General features: G+C 42.8%; 1 protein-coding gene across 3 annotated transcripts in view; it reads left to right on the plus strand.

Moving 5' to 3' along the window:
• CNKSR1 (connector enhancer of kinase suppressor of Ras 1) overlaps positions 1–8,589 on the plus strand; it is a 34,571-nt gene extending 25,982 nt beyond the window's left edge. For all 3 annotated transcript variants that reach the window (XM_083511916.1, XM_083511917.1, XM_083511918.1), the window contains 7 exons: positions 1,267–1,340; positions 2,871–2,942; positions 3,432–3,505; positions 4,563–4,627; positions 5,393–5,531; positions 5,713–5,894; positions 6,537–8,589. In XM_083511916.1, the coding sequence (XP_083368042.1) occupies positions 1,267–1,340; positions 2,871–2,942; positions 3,432–3,505; positions 4,563–4,627; positions 5,393–5,531; positions 5,713–5,894; positions 6,537–6,755 (825 nt within the window). In that variant the 3' untranslated portion in view covers positions 6,756–8,589. The remainder of the gene's footprint in view (positions 1–1,266; positions 1,341–2,870; positions 2,943–3,431; positions 3,506–4,562; positions 4,628–5,392; positions 5,532–5,712; positions 5,895–6,536) is intronic.
• The last annotated feature ends 8,138 nt before the right edge of the window (positions 8,590–16,727 follow it).

The raw sequence follows: 16,727 nt of genomic DNA on the forward strand, positions 1-16,727 counted from the left end.
AAATCCGTTCCGCGAGTCTCTTCGTCTAGCGGTTTTTTCGTCTTGCGAAGCAACCCTATTAGCTGCTTAGCAGATTAGCACTATTAGCGGTTTAGCGGCTATTAAAGGCTTAGCGGCTATTAAAGGATTAGCGGCTAAAAGGCTATTAGCGGCTTAGCAAAAGGGGGGGAGCGAAAAAAAATCGGAACACTTGCAAGACGTTTTCGTCTTGCAAAGCAAGCCCATAGGGAAAATCGTCTTGCGAAGCAGCTCAAAAACGGAAAACCCTTTCGTCTAGCGGGTTTTCCGTCTTGCGAGGCATTCGTCTCGCGGGGCACCACTGTATTCCAATTAAGTGCTGATGCGGCACATACACTTCCCCCCGCCCCCCTGCCAAGGAAGTGCGCAAAAGCACACAGTCAGGCAAGTGTAAATTCCCAGCATACACCTCTGTGGTTTTCTGGTTTTGTGCAAATTTGAGAGCTCCAAAGAAAAAATACATTTTTTCCTTCTTATTTATGTATTTATGAAATACTTTCTAATACCGCCTTTCTGCCTAGGCACCCAAAATGGCTTACAGTGTTAAAATACTAAAGCAAATGAACGCTATAAAACATAAAATGGTCAGGGGAGGGAGCAGTCTGACTCTTGAACTAGCCCCAATGTTGTTTTTGCCTGCCTGCCTCCCTCTCTTCTTACAGAGCAGAGAGTGTCCTATACAACATTCAAGATACAATGTACAGAGATAGGCAACTATGCTATGGGATACGGGGGGCATGCAAAGGGGAGTAGCAGGAAGTGACAACTGATCCACCAACCACCAAAACAAATTGGCTGCAATCCTGAGTGGAGCATTTTGGAGCACATTTCCCACCAGCTTATCAAATTATCTCCAGGGCAGTTCACAACATAAAATTACATGATAAAAAACACAAAATGATTCGTTCTCTGCTATTGCTAGTTGCATCCAGGTTGCAACTGGTCAGTTTCAGTGCAAGCTGAAGGCCATGCCCATGGGAGCTGGTTGCATCTCTATGATCATGGATGATGGGCGCTGTGGTCCCGCAACGTCTGGCAGTCTGCAAGCTCCCCTTCTTTGCTTTATAGCTTGCCCATGGAAGGTTAGGAGCAGCCTGCGGGTCCTACAGCTTTCCCTTGCTTTCTGTAGTAGAAACCTGTTCAGCATTCCTGGGCTGCCGCTTTATATATGAGTAGCAGCAAGTGGAGCCAATCAAGGTGTGAAGTGCTGCTCTGTTTTAATTGGTGCTTTCCCTTCTCTTACCCCAGGACGAGAAGGCTGTGGGTTTCATCAATGTGTCGGCGTACAGACTAGAAAGCAAAAAGGAACAGAAGAAGAAATAGTGAGTATGTGCAGTGAGCCTGATGGGTGGCTCTGGAGAGATCTTGAACATTGAACAAACAGGGGAAGCTGACTTCTACAGAGTCAGGCTGCTGATCCATCTAACACAGTATTGTCTACAAAACCCTGGGTTCCCTAGAGGGATGTGCACATCATAAATCCAATAATTCACTGACTGGCAGCAGCCCTCTGGGGTTTCAGGCAGGAAATCTTTTCCAGCCCTTCTTGGAGATGCTGGGGATTGAACCTGGGAGCCTTCTGCATGCAAGGCAGATGCTCTTATCACTGAGCTACAGCCCTGCTCATAAACGAAAGGGAAATGCATCCATTAAGTAGGGAGAAAGAATGGCTAGGACCAACTACCCTCTGAGAATCACCCCAGCGTGGGGTTTCAACTAGCAACAGTGTAAGATGCTTACTGTTTTTGCTTACTTCACCTACTTATTGCTTCCTGTAAAACATCCTTGAGCAATTTAATAATAAAAACATCAGTGGTATATTGTGGAATGTGAAACAGGGACCTCAGGTGTCTGATCTGGTTGGGAGGAGGAGGAGGTTTGGATCCCAAAGAGGGCTGTCAGAGGAGAGTTCAGCTCCCATAACAGAGTTCCCCAAGCCTGACATCGTCCAATGTGGAGCCACTTCCAGCACCTCCACCTGTCAGCAGGGAGGCTTCCCCTCCCAGGGTGGTGTTTGGGGAAAAGTCTGACATCAATCTGGCTCCAACTCCACTCCTGACTCCCAAGGATGTGACAGTGTCAGCACTGGAGCAAACAAACCTCACAAATCCAGCCTACATGGAGGAATAACATTGGTTTGCCCAATCCCAAGGCTCTAGGTGCAAACTGCATGAATTGAAGGGCCCAACCCACCCTTCAAAAGGAGGATGCCAGGCGCATGTCAAGTGTTGGATCAATGTCTTACCTACCCCTAGCCAGGGCTTGTTCTCCTCCTCTGCACTTCATCTGTTTGTAGTCTGTAGAGCTGTGTTGGGACACTGTATTGATTTGCACAATAAAGCTTTCAAAATGGACATAGTGTAGAGTCCAGTTCCAGGTCTAAGGAGAATAGAGCCAGGATAAAGGGGAGGAATATGCAAAGGAGCTTAGTGAGGACCGAGCATGCTCAGTGGACATGACTGACTGATGCATGTGACTGTCGTCATGGGAGAAGGAAGAGGGAAAGGAATACCCTGGAAGACAGCTTGGCTGAATGGCACCCTGAATGTGAGCATTCCATGCTGCAGCGCTCTGTTGCAGGTCCCACTAGTCCGTCATATTGTTCAGTTCATCAGTCATTTTATTCAAGTTCTTGGACCATAATTCTATCACTCTTTCATGTGCCTAGAATAGAATGATCTATCTCAGCATATCCTGAGCCAAAGAGGTTGGGAGAGTGAAGTTGCCCACTGCAAACATTTTCAAGCCTTGACACACAACTGTAACCATGCAGATTTGTAGTTGGGTATGGGCGGGCCTTGCAAATAATCATGGAGAATTCCACCACAGCCACCTTTTCTCTTTTTCTGCAGTGTCTTCCAGCTTACCCATGAGAAATACAAGCCCTTTATCTTTGCAGCAGAGACCCTGGCTGACCTGAGCATGTAAGTAGCCAAATGGGAGTGGCCTGAGCAATCTCAGGTTCCACCCTAGAAGCAACTTTGGGGACTGATGCATCCCATGCAAAGTTGTCTCGAGTAGTGTTGCAATCCTTGACAGATGTTGCTTGATTTCCCTAAAGGCCTCACTGCAACCTTATTGTGGAGGCCCATAAACCGAGAAAGATGACCCTAGTCAAATTCCAGCCAGGGTTTGCACAGAAAAACAAAAACTGTGAAGAAATCTAGGGAGTATCTGTTATCAGCTGCTTCAAGCTGACAAATTCCTGAGTCTGTGGCTCTCCAGCAAATAACCAAATACAATTTGGGGAATGAAGTCATCAAGGGGAGTTGAGAGGCAAAGCAGCGTTAATACTGCAAATAAAAATATCATATTCAAGTAGATATTTGTTTTTAGTGATTTCATATACCGCAGTGAGGAAAATTGTCTTGAGCATCTGGGTAAATCTCAAAACAGACTGTTTCTCTTCCCAGGTGGGTCAGCCGTTTGATAACTTCTATGATGAAATACACTCCAGTCCATAAATCTGTTCCACATAGTCAAGAAGGTGGGCTCTCAATACTTGTTTCAAAATGTTTATGTCTCAACTTTGTAATTTACAAAAATCACTAAAATATATCCTTGAAACAGCAGTATCAGATCTATTCCTGCATTTCAGGGGGTTGGACTAGATGACCCTTGGGGTACCTTCCATGATTCTATTATTCTACTAGGAGTGCCTAAAATGCATTAAATTAGGTGCCTGGCAAGCATCCCGGGATGTGAGAATTCCAGAGGCAGGAGAGTGCCCTTTCCACAGTTGCTGCCCACTTCTGATAGAAAGGTTATCTGCAAAAGGGCTTCCACTTCATAAACAAAACCTGTTCAGCATATTCTCTCTCTGTAAACTGAAGGGACTCTATTGCCTGTGATTCCTAAATCCATCTTGGTTCCTAAATTCAGGTCCAGAGATGTTCCATTTGGTTTTGGCAGGCAAGAGTCAGTGTTGTAGGCAGCGCTGAGCTACTTCACCAAAGGTCCAACACTTGGTTCATTTCTGTGTCACGCTAAGCCAAACCATGGTTCTCAGAGAGATGACAACCACTTTGCTCCTCCTCAGATCCTGCTCCTGTGAGCTTAAGCCATAGTTCAGCAGGCAAACGGTTTGACTTGTTCCAGGCAAACCACAAGCTGCAACCAAGGTTTGTTCTTGGGTTTACAGTTCATGGTTTTCCTGGAGGAGGCAACCCACAAGATTGGTTTGGGACGCCACACTAAGCTAAACCATGGCACAATTCATAGGAGCGCAGCAGCAGCAAGACTGAGGGGAGGAGTGCAGCAGGAACTCATGCGTTCACACGAAGCCATAATTTGGCTTTGTGTTAGGTGCAAACTGGTCCTCTGAATAAGGCAGCTTCATCCATTTCTGTCTTGGGATTTTCAGAGACACTAACTTATGTGTTTTGACAGTGAGAAACAACAGTATCACATTCTCTTTAATTGCCCCCTACAGAAAGGTAGAGAAAATATGTCTCTTGCTGGGACTGGATTTCATGGTGAATTTCATGTAATGGAATGTGATTGGACATTGAGAATTTTCTTTTTAAAAATTCCCCTTTGAACAGATTGCTACAGTGAAACAGAAGCAGAGGACCCTGAGGATGACTCTCCTAGGCATAGCTTTGATCTGGTAAGTATCTTATGGATGGATCCCTGCACCCCATAGTAAAGAAGTGTGACCCAAAAGAGGTCCCGTTTGAAATTTCGAGCCCATCCCCATTTACCTGAGCTATGGAGATAAGTGGGAATGGACTCACGCACTCAGTGCCTGCCAAAAAGTTGTGATAATGCTATATTGATGGTGCAGTTGAAATGTTGCTGTGGGGAATCCCCTTTTCACATCAAACGCAATTGGGGATTCTCCACATTTTGTCATTCCTCTTGTTCAACGCATGATGTATTCATGTAAAAATTAGTGCTGATGTTGATTTCCCCATCTTCCCTCCCCATCCTTTTTTCCTCCAGTTTCATGACTCTTAAATTGTGAGCCTTAGGGAAGGGGCTGTCTTCTCGCTGATATTTGCAAGCAGCTCAGGGGAGCCTTTGGAGCTGAATCGTGGCATAAGATTGCCAAAATGGGCTTATCCACCTTTCTTCTTGTCTCACTGCTTTCCCCCTGGGAAAAACTGCTCTTTAGCAGTCAATTGGAGCAAACAGCCATTTGGGTTTTCTCCGGATTGATGTTGGCTCTGATTTAGCACTAAAGAGTGGGTTCTCCCTGGGATAGGAGCAGGGCAAAACCACTCAGACATGTGAAGTTCAAGCGGAAAACCGCTGAGACTCGTGCTTTCTAGACATGGGACAAGCAGAAGGGTAGACGAGCCTAGTGATAATGAATTTAGCTCTTCTTTACTCCATTTCTTGCATGCTATAATAAAATCTTACTTTCTTCCAGCCAAAGCGGAGGGAACTGGAAAAAGATCAGCTGCTAACAGGAGCCGCAGGGAATAACGAATCCCCAAGCAGGAGTCCTCTGAGTAGTCCCCTCCCAAGACAAAATGCAGACCACAGCCCAGCATTGCCCTCTCCCACAGGTGAGTTTCACATTGCCTCCCCCTTCTAAGTTTATGTAAGAAGAAGAAAATGCAGCCTTCACAACACAGTTCATTATTCATCTCTGTGAAAGGCTGTTCCTCTTGTACTGGCCCTGCCCTCTAGGGCAGCAGAGTTCTAGAAGGCTTTTGCTTATGGTTTTCAACCTTCTGCCTCGTGAAGATCCTTCAGGAGAAGAACTGGAGTCTTTGATCAAGTGTCTGAAGCAAGGTGGAGTGTCTCTCATTGGGAAACAGCAGGTGTTCACCCGCGAATATTACCGGAAGTCCTTCGTCAAGCGCAACAAGAACCCGGAGATCAACGAGAAGGTTCATCTTGTTCGGACCCTCCAAAGCACACTTAAGGTAGGTGGAGCATCACTTTACACTGGGGAGGGGAACATCTTTCAGCCTGAGGGCTGCATTCCCTTCTGGGCAACTTTCCAAGGATCACATGCTAGTGGTGCTCAAGGCCAGAGGCAGAAGTGGCCAGAGCAATAAATGTGAATTTTACCTTTGTACACTCAGCTAGTTTCTATCAACAGTTGCACACACTATTGATCATTCATCCCTCCAGACAGGCAGGAAGCATGATCAGAGTTCAAGAACATGTTCTGCATAGGCAGAAACACTCAAGGAATGTGCAGAACAAGGTCAGAGAGGGGGGGTGACCTGGGGAGAGGAGGTGTAGCATGGAAAGTGAGGGGTGGACTAGAAGTCAGGTGTGGGGAACCTATAGCTCTCAAGATGTTGCAGAACTACAACTCCCATCACCCCTGGACATTGGTCATGCTTGCTGGGGCTGATGGGAGTTATAGTTCAGCAAGATATAGAGGGCCAAAGGATCCCCACACCTGTGATAGATACCACAACCAGCATGGAAATGCAACAGGCTGGCATTTTCCTAAGCTTTAAAATCCTTGCAGTTCTGGGCTTCAAAGACTTAAAAATAAATTTAAAAAGAACAGTGCATCAGCATTAAAGATGGGACCTTCCTTCCTCCCTCAGGCAAAAACAGCTGAACTTCAGCTACTCGATATTCTTCTGGATGACTCTGAACTGACCTCTGAGAAATTCAGAGCATGGAAAGAACAACATCAGGAGTTGTACCAGGAAATCCAGGCCTGGTGGGCCAAGAGGGTGAGCCAAGAGGATGGCGCAAGAACAGACTATGTGTCAGACTTCAACCCAGAGGACGCTGTTGCTGCTGCTGCTGCTCCTCCATAAACTATTTTGTCAGCAGGATATGTGCTCTGTGGATATTACCTTCCTCCCTGTTTCCATAAACAAACTCAGATGGTCCTCTCACCCTAGAGAGAAAGAATATGAATGACAAAGAAGAACTTCTTGCTGAACTGAGAGATTAGGAAGATTGTTTGTTGTCATGGCGGGCATTTTGATTTCATCTGGGTTTATTTTTTTAAAAGAAGACAGACACATGTTTCTGACAGTGCAAAAGAGAAGCCTGACCCAAGGGAGCAGGACACTAACTGCTGTCTGTGGACCAACATCTTGAAAAAAGCTGAAAAAGCAGTATTTTAAAGTTGCTTTCCGTCGCTTTGTTTCCCTTGAAAAAGTTATTCAGAAAGCAGCAATTTCACTGACACGTTTCAAGTTGAAACTCTTATGTGTAATTTTAATAACTAAAAAGGCATCCTAGCAATGTGTGGTTTTCAGTTTTAAATGACCGGTGGTTTGCATCAGGAACTAGCTTGGGTGGGATAAGCATATGCAAGAATAAATAATACTGGCTACATGTACTATTAAACTGCAAAAAATGCTCTGACAATTTATAGATTCAAGCCTATCAAACATGTTACTTTGCATATATCTTCAAAATGATGGCTTTCAAATTGTCCAGTCCCAAAACAATGAAGTGTACGTTGAGCTATAATAAATCAAGGATTTTTTTTAGGACAATGCTTATCCTTTTTAAAAAGAACACTTTTGGAGAAGTATCATCTCCTGCAATTCGAATACACCCTTTTTATCTTGTATTTATATCAGCTTCCAGCATGTTTGTGTTAATTATAGCCATCCAAATAGATTTCCATTTTCAGTGGGCCCATGTAGGCTTATTTGGCAGAAGCGGCTGTAATGATGAGGCTGTAATGATGCATAGATAGTGTCTGGCAGGACATGCCCTTTTAATACCCCACAATGTCCCTGTTGCACAGTCACTGTAGGCATTGTGGGAAATCGGATGATTGGTGCTGACAGCAAACCCCACTATCCAATCAGGAGCACATTTTAAGGCCCCTGCTTTTTCCTTTATAGCCACAGCTTTAGCTGCCCTATACAGGGGTGGAGAAAGGGAGGTGCAGGGGGTGCGCCATGCTCCAGGTGTCATCCTGGAGGGGGCTGACAAAATGGCACACCGTGGGAGTCGGCACTTACCACAGGGCCTGGCCTGCAGCGCGCCCAATCCACGGGTCTCTCCTGGGAGCGACACTGTGGCCTGGGGCCCCGCACTGCCCAAAATGGCAGCATGGGGCTTGCATCCGCCATTGCGGCGCCCCATATGCAAATTGCCACGGCATCCCCGCATGGCGCACCAGTGGGCAGCTCGCCCCACCCCCACCGCTCCTGGTGCCGAAGCGGCTAGCTACGCCCTGGCCCTCTACTTGGCCACATATGTCTTGCTCATTGGGCTGGAGATTCACAGAATCATAGTTCCCCGGTGCTGTTCCAGGGTATCTGGGTTCAAACCCCACCTGCCCCTTTTAAAACTTTGGGCAAGCTGGTTTACCATAGACAAGACCAGGAACAGTGGTTACCTATCTGTTCAAGGAGTTTCCTCCTAATTATTTATGTTGCTGCTGGAATTATGTATATTTTTTGCCAGGAGCTTGTATAATTTAATATGCCCTTTTTGTGTTGGTTGTTTAAAGTCCTTTGCTGATCTTTTTGTAAGTCACTGCATTCTTTTAAACAAAAAAGTAACTTCAGCTTCAAAAATAAAATATTTAATAGGGATTTGTTGCAAGATCAAAAAACTTGCAGAATACTAAAAAAAACAACACAAAACCCTGTAAGTGCTGAATGATAAATATTTGTTTCCGACTTCTCATTTCCTGCAATTCTTTCCAATAAGTGGATGGGTTTTGTTTTGTTTGCTCCAAAGCTCTGCATACCTTCACTATTATCTAAACTGAGGCACCAATACAACGCTGGAGGAACAAGTATCCTGAAGACGGAACTCTTGGCATTGCAGTGCAGGATTCTATCACAAACATTCCTTCCTAGTTATTCATTGATGGGTGGAGGCAGGAAGAGAGGGAGTGGCAGTGTTAAATTACTGACCATAGTAAAGCTTAAAACCACTTTATTTCCAAAATAAACACAGAATCTCAAAAAGAATCCCACAGTCTATTAATGCTTCCTCTTAGCAGTAAGACTTTGTCAAAATAGGAATGCTCCATAAATCTAAATCCTCAGGGAAATCAAAAAGCCAAATTTTAAAAGGGTAAAGGATTTGATCAAGATACATGCAAGATAAAGGGGAGATCCATACATCTTTAAAGAACATTCAATGCACATTTAAAGCACTTGACTTCCCCCAAAGAATCCTTGGAATTGCAGGCTCATTCCTACCCATTCCTGGGAAGTCTGTTAAACTAATATAACTATCAAAAGAAATAAAAGCATTACAATTATATAAAAATAAGTGAAACACAGTATTGTTTTAATGAACAAAGCAGAGCAGTATAGATCCAATAAAAGAGGTGTGTCTCATTTAAAGACGAGGATAAAGAGACCTAGCAGATAATGTAAGGAATGTAATAGACATTCTGGAAAAGCTAGAGGTGAATATAAACACTAAAGCAGTACTGATCTTTGTGGACGCGGAGAAAGCCTTTGATAATATTTCTTGGAGTTTTATGAGGAAGAATCTTCACGGGATGGGGGTAGGCCAGGGCTTTGAGAATGGTATGGCTGCAATATATTCTGAACAAAAAGCTAAACTTATTGTAAACAATGTTGTGACTGAGGAACTTAAGATAGAAAAAGGAACACGACAGGGGTGCCCAATCTCCCCACTACTTTTTATTTCAGTTCTGGAGGTGCTGCTGAACATGATAAGAAATGATCAGCAGGTTAAAGGTGTGCAGGTCGGAGCTAAACATTATAAGTTAAGAGCGTTTGCAGATGACCTAGTATTGACTTTGCAAGAGCCAAACACTAGTACGAAAAAGGTTTTAGAAATAATACAACAGTTTGGCCAGGTAGCTGGATTTAAGTTGAATAAACAAAAAACTAAGGTTTTAGGGAAAAATTTAACAGATATGGAAAAGGAGAAATTTCAAGAGGAGACAGGTTTGACAGTGGTCAAGAAGGTGAAATACCTAGGGGTTTACTTAACATCTAAAAATGTGAATTTGTATAAGGACAACTATGAAAAATGTTGGTCAGAAATTAAAAAAGATCTAGAAATATGGTCAAATTTGAAATTGTCAATGTTAGGCCGAATCGCAGTGATCAAAATGAATGTATTGCCTAGAATGTTATTTCTGTTTCAGACCTTGCAGATTCTTGACAAGATGGAATGTTTTAAGAGGTGGCAGAAAGATATCTCGAAATTTGTCTGGCAGGGCAAAAAGCCCAGAATTAAATTTAAAATATTGACAGATGCTAAAGAAAGAGGGGGTTTTGCCCTGCCGGACTTAAAATTGTACTATGAGGCAGCAGCTTTTTGCTGGCTGAAAGAATGGATGCTCCTCGAGAACACGGACATTTTGGATCTGGAAGGTTTTAATAATGCTTTTGGTTGGCATGCATATCTTTGGTATGACAAAGTTAACAGTGCCTTTAAAAATCACATTGTCAGAAAAGCATTGTTTAATGTTTGGATAAGATATAAAGATCTATTGGAAAATAAAACCCCTAGATGGGTGTCACCAGTGGAGGCTAAAGCAGTGAAGAAACTCAATATGGAGGTCGGATGGCCGAAGTATTGGGAAATTTTAGAACAGGATGGAGATAAGTTCAAACTACAAAGTCATGAGAAATTGAAACATAAAGTACAAAATTGGTTTCAATATCGTCAAATAGTGGAATTTTTCAAACAGGACAGGAAAATCGGTTTCCAGGTGGAAAAATCAAAATTAGAAACTGAACTGTTAGAACCCAATACTAAGAATTTATCTAGAATGTATAACTTGTTGCTGAAATGGAATACACAGGATGAAACAGTTAAATCGGCTATGATTAAGTGGGCACAGGATGTTGGACACAACATTATGTCAGCTGACTGGGAATGGTTATGGAACACCGGCATTAAGTTTACGGCATGCAATGCCTTAAAGGAAAATATTATGAAAATGGTTTACAGGTGGTACATGACCCCAGTCAAGCTGGCAAAAATCTATCATTTGCCCGATAACAAATGTTGGAAGTGTAAAGAGACTGAAGGTACCTTCTACCACCTTTGGTGGACATGCCCGAAGATTAAGACCTTCTGGGAAACGATCTATAATGAAATGAAAAAGGTACTTAAATGTACCTTTCCTAAAAAACCAGAGGCCTTTCTCTTGGGCATTGTCGGCCAATTGGTGACAAAGAAGGATAGAACTTTTTTCATGTACGCTACAACAGCAGCAAGAATACTCATCGCAAAGTACTGGAAGACACAAGATTTACCCACTCTGGAAGAATGGCAGATGAAAGTGATGGACTATATGACATTGGCCGAGATGACAGGCAGAATCCGTGACCAACGAAAAGAGACGGTGGAAGAAGAATGGAGAAAATTTAAAAGTTATCTTAAGGACTACTATAAACTCAATGAATGTTAAAATGTTGTGGTTTGCAGAAACAAAGGGGTACAGGGATATAAGGTTAGAATACAAAAGAGGACTAAGATGACAGAGATTGGAAAGTAATAACTGGGAGTTGTTTGTAGAATTATGGACATTGGGATGCAGAGAGGGGGGGTATGGGGAAGTCAAAGAAAAGAGGTTTATGAAAATATGTTTGAAACTATACGTGTATGTTTGTCTTTTTAAGTGTTTGTTTGTTTTTCTTAAAAAATTCTGTGAAACCAATAAAAATTTTATAAAAAAATAAATAAAGACGAGGATAAAGAGGTATGAATCTTCAGCATGCAAGGAAAGCTATAGAATGAACATGCCAGACTCACTTCCATGGGGAGGGGTCCGTAGGTATGTAGTTTTTCAGATATTTGGGGCCTAAATCATTTAGGGCTTTAAAACAGTAAAGTGAGCACGTTGAACAGAACCAGGAAACAAACTGGCAACCACTGCAGCTGTTTTAAAACAGGGGTTATGCGAGTTCTAATGGCAGTACTATTTTGGGGAGTGCTTTTTGCATGTTGGATAGGTTTCTAAATTGTCTTCAATTGCTGACCCATGTAAAACACATTTTAGTAGTCCAACCTGAAGTTCACCACTGCATGGAGTATGGTGGACAAGACATTTCTCTTTGAGAGGGACCATAGCTAGCAAACCAGCTGAGCTGGAAAGAGGCACTCCTAGTCACGGTGGCTATCTGAGCTTTCAGTGACAGTGCTGGATCCAGCAGTACCCATGAGTGGCAGACCTGTTCCTTGCAGGAGAATGCTACCCCATCCAGGACAGGGATATGATGAGTACTGTTCATCAACGAATCCTTGCAGTGTCAACATTTCAGTATAATTTAATGCCTAGTCTAGATTAGACTTGAATTCAATTGGATTTACTCCCTGGTAAATGGGATTGCTGTCTTAATCCTCATGTTGCAGCCCTATCTCAGTATAATCCCCCCCTCTAATTATGGTTGAAATGTGCAGATACATTATATTCTTATATCCATTACACCCTACCTGTTGACCTGCCCATTTCAGCCTTGACAGGTTCATCTCCCACTCTTCCTGTCATGAAGCACAACACACATTTCCTGATAAGCTTTTGTATCTTCAATTTGCAAGTCATCACTGAGCCACATCCCACAAATATTTTTAAAGAGTGCATGCTACCACATACAAAGTTTGGATTAAAAGACCCACCAACCCATTTTGTTCTACCAATTATCCTGAAAGACTGAATTCAGTTCCTTAATAATCCACATAGTAGGGCATAGGTAGATTCCTTAAGTTGTTGTCATGCTCCCTTTGGAAACTTGTAGCCAGGCACATCCCAGCAAAGGTCTTGGCTGCTCCTCCACTCCAACCTAGATAGACACATGTTCCAAGATGGAATTTGTCCATATCTGGGGTCTCTGTGTTTGCAATGTTAGATAGGACTCTGTATGCCATATAGGATGTTACATAGAGGTATAAGACTCCAGAGAGCAGGAGCAGGAGCCCAGAGCCTCCTGTAAGGCAGTAGTTTGGATGTTCAGACCACCAGCGTGTCCCCACATGGGTAAGAACATAACTCAGGAAGCCACCAAGCAGAGAGATGATAGTCAGGGCCCTCACCATCTGAACAGGCCAGGAGATAGCCATCTCCTCTGGAACCGGTTGGCATACCTTGTCTTGTATGCTGGTCATCTCCATACAGCTCTCCCAAAGGCCGTCACTGAAGGAGACATCTTGAGGGAAACCAGGTCTTTTGGGGAACTCCCGCCATTCTGGTGTTACTGTAGCTGCCAGCATCAGAACCCATCCCATGGGTGCAACCACCAGTCCTAGCACCATGGTGCCGGTTGCCATAATCCACTTAAAATGTCCGTCCTTCTTATATGAGAGCTTAAACCAGACTTGCTTTTCTCCCTAATTTTGGTCTAGCATCAGAATCCAAACCGTTGCTTAGATAATTTTAGTAGCCACATCAGCTTCATCTCTTTCAAAGCACAATTACAAACAACTGGGAAAGGAGCTCACTTCCTAGAGGGCAAGCGTCATAGCACAAATGAGACAAATCAACTCCATTGAGTTACATATTAATGATCCTTCTATTTCTGGACCCTATTCATGGCCAGTCATAATGAAGGCCTTTAATCATTAATAAGCAACACACCAGCAGCATGCACAACAATTAATCTTGAATGATTATGCTTACATTTATAACCTAACCCACAGTGGAATCAAGGAGATTGTAAAATTAAAACAAGAGAACAATTAACAGTGGAAGGTTAAAATTTTCAGTGGTTTTTCTCATTTACAATCAGCAGAGAGACTTAAGTTGGGGAAAAAAGACTTGAGGTATGGAACAAAACAAGATGGATTCTGAGAAGCAATTGTATAAAGATGATGAACATGTTATATAAAAAATGTTTAAACGTTTGTTGAAATTTGAAATGTAGGAAGAACTAGTTAAATAATGCATGATTAAATGAGCAAAAAGTGTTGTTTATACAGATGGAACAGTGGGAACATATACGTATAGGCAAAAGGGTTAAAATACATACTGTGCTATGTTCTAAAATAGAATTTTTACAAAATGATGTACCATTGGTATTTAACTCCTGAGAAATTATTTAGAATGTATAAAAATGTTCCAAATATTTGTTGAAAATGTCAAGAACATGAAGGGACACTTTATCATGCTTGGTGTATGTTCAAAAAGCTAAAAAATACTTGACACAAATTGATAAAGAGGATTTTGAAAGTTAATATTCAGCTGAAACAAGAACTCTTCCTGTTGGGACTAATGGATGATATATAACCAGAAAAAGAATATGGAAAATTATTTAAATATATGCTCACTGTGGCGAGATTTTTATATGCATAAAGATGGAAGGTTGTTGTTGTTGTTGTTGTTGTTGTTGTTGTTGTTGTTGTTGTTGTTATTATTATTATTATTTCCCCAGCCATTCTGGGCAGCTTCCAACAAAAATTAAAAATACATTAAAATGTCACACACTAAAAACTTCCCTAAACAGGGCTGCCTTCAGATGTCTTCTAAATGTCAGGTAGTTGTTTATCTCTTTGATATCTGATGGGAGGGCATTCCACAGGGCAGGCACCACTACCGACTATGGAAGAAGGGTTACTGGAATTAATGGCTTTGGCTGAGATGGCCAAGTTGATGTGTTTAATTGGATAAAAATCATTGTTGATTAATAATTAGAAACCCCTTGTGGTCTTTTTGCACAAAAAGGAAAATGAGCTTTAGTTTGAAGACTGAAAAAAGGTTGGCTTATGGAAAGGAGAAGAGTTGGAATGCGTTTACGGAACAAGGATTTTGCATAAGTCTATAAAGCTGATAGTCAGAGACCCACAAGTCTTTTCTTTCTCATTTTTTTCCTTCTTTAGTTTTTATGTTAAAAACTAAAATGCTTGGCGTTTGATTTGTATATTGCTTCTTTTTTGTTTTTCTTTTCAAACTTTAATAAAAAAAACATTTTTTAAAAAAAATTATAACCTCAGCTAGGATTTAGCCAATGTGGTATCCTTCACATGGGGCTGGAGTGCAACTCTCCCAGTCCTGACCACTGGCTGTCTCTGACCTAACCTGTCCCCTAGAATTAAAGCAGATAAAATCCATTAACTGGATGACATTAATGTTATTAGCAACACAAATAATAGGATTTCTTTTCTTTTCAAAAGTACGGCAGCAACACACAGAAAGCATTATAAAGAATCATAGCATTGTAGAGTTGGAAGAGACCCAAGGGTCAGTCCAACCCTAACCAAAACATGTAAATCAAGGTTTATATATATGCAAGTAATTATGTATATGCAATTATCTTGGTTTTTGAAGCAGACATTCTCAAATAAATGTGCAAAGGAGATTTACGCAGTAAATCAAACATTTAAGAGAAATCCAAAATCCACAGTCGGGCAATACTTTTATTAGGACAAACGAAAATTTCACAAACTAAAACTATTGTTCAACTAGATTTGAGTGTTTTTTTGTTATGGCCTTTGCTCTTCAAGAGAAATGGAAAAGTGGAGGTACCGTATTTTTTGCACCATAACACTCACTTTTTTCCTCCTAGAAAGTAGGGGGAAATGTCTGTGCGTGTTATGGAGCAAATGCCTACGGATGGCGGGAGGATCTGCTGCAGTCGTGAGCAGAGGATCCATGGTTCCCCTTCCTTCCCTCTTCCGTGGCTTGCTTTGAACCAGCAAAGTGGGAGAAGAGCCACTGAGTAGGGAGGAGAGAGGGACAGAGAGCCTGCTTGCTTTAAAGGAGCAAAGCGGGAGAGGAGAGGAGCCTTCTCCTCTTATACCCCTCTTCTGCATTATTAACAGCATCCTTCTCCACCCACCCCACGCGTGTTCCTTGTCCCTTGAGTGCTTTTCCTTCCCTCCCCACTTAAAACGTGGTTACAAAGCATGGATCCACATGGATCCTCAGGATTTTTGCATTGGGCTACCCCAAACTCACCGTCGGATCACATGTCTGTGGCCACAGCATGAACCACAAAAATCATACATGCGCTGTTTCGTTTAGAATAATTTTTTTTCTTGTTTTCCTCCTCTAAAAACTATGTGCATGTTATGGTCGGGTGCGTGTTATAGAGCGAAACATACGGTACTTCTCAAAAACGCAGTGCTTTAATTTATTAATGGCACATACATATGGCAACTATAGATGAACACTATTTTATTATTAATGGTGGCTCCTATTTACCTGGGAGTAAGTTCTATTGGGACGCGGGTGGCGCTGTGGGTAAAACCTCAGCGCCTAGGACTTGCTGATCGCATGGTCGGCGGTTCGAATCCCCGCAGCGGGGTGAGCTCCCGTCGTTCGGTCCCAGCTCCTGCCCACCTAGCAGTTCGAAAGCACAGTTAAGTGCAAGTAGATAAATAGGTACCGCTTTCTAGCGGGAAGGTAAACGGCGTTCCGTGTGCTGCGCTGGTGCAGGCTCGCCAGAGCAGCTTCGTCACTCTGGCCACGTGACCCGGAAGTGTCTCCGGACAGCACTGGCTCCCGGCCTCTTAAGCGAGATGGGCGTGCAACCCCAGAGTCGGTCACGACTGGCCCGTACGGGCAGGGGTACCTTTACCTTTAAGTTCTATTGAATTCAGTAGGGCTTACTTCTGAATAGACATGGTTAGACTTCCGCTGTCAGGTTACAGAGACCTGCCGTGAATAGCTGTAATGGACAAATTTAGGGATGAATTAAAAGTTGCTGGTTGTACAGTACAACTGACGGTGGAAAGGCTCTACAACCCCGTTTTGATGGAATGAGGCTTCAGGTATTTCCGCCCTCTCCTCCACTACCTCTGCCCTCACTACGGTTCTCGAGAAGGGACAATTTTTTTCTTACGAGAAATTGAATATTGGAGGAGAGGGGACTTGAGTCCGA

Source organism: Podarcis liolepis (assembly GCF_965112155.1).
Source record: "Podarcis liolepis genome assembly, chromosome: 7".
Classification (NCBI taxonomy): domain Eukaryota; kingdom Metazoa; phylum Chordata; class Lepidosauria; order Squamata; family Lacertidae; genus Podarcis; species Podarcis liolepis.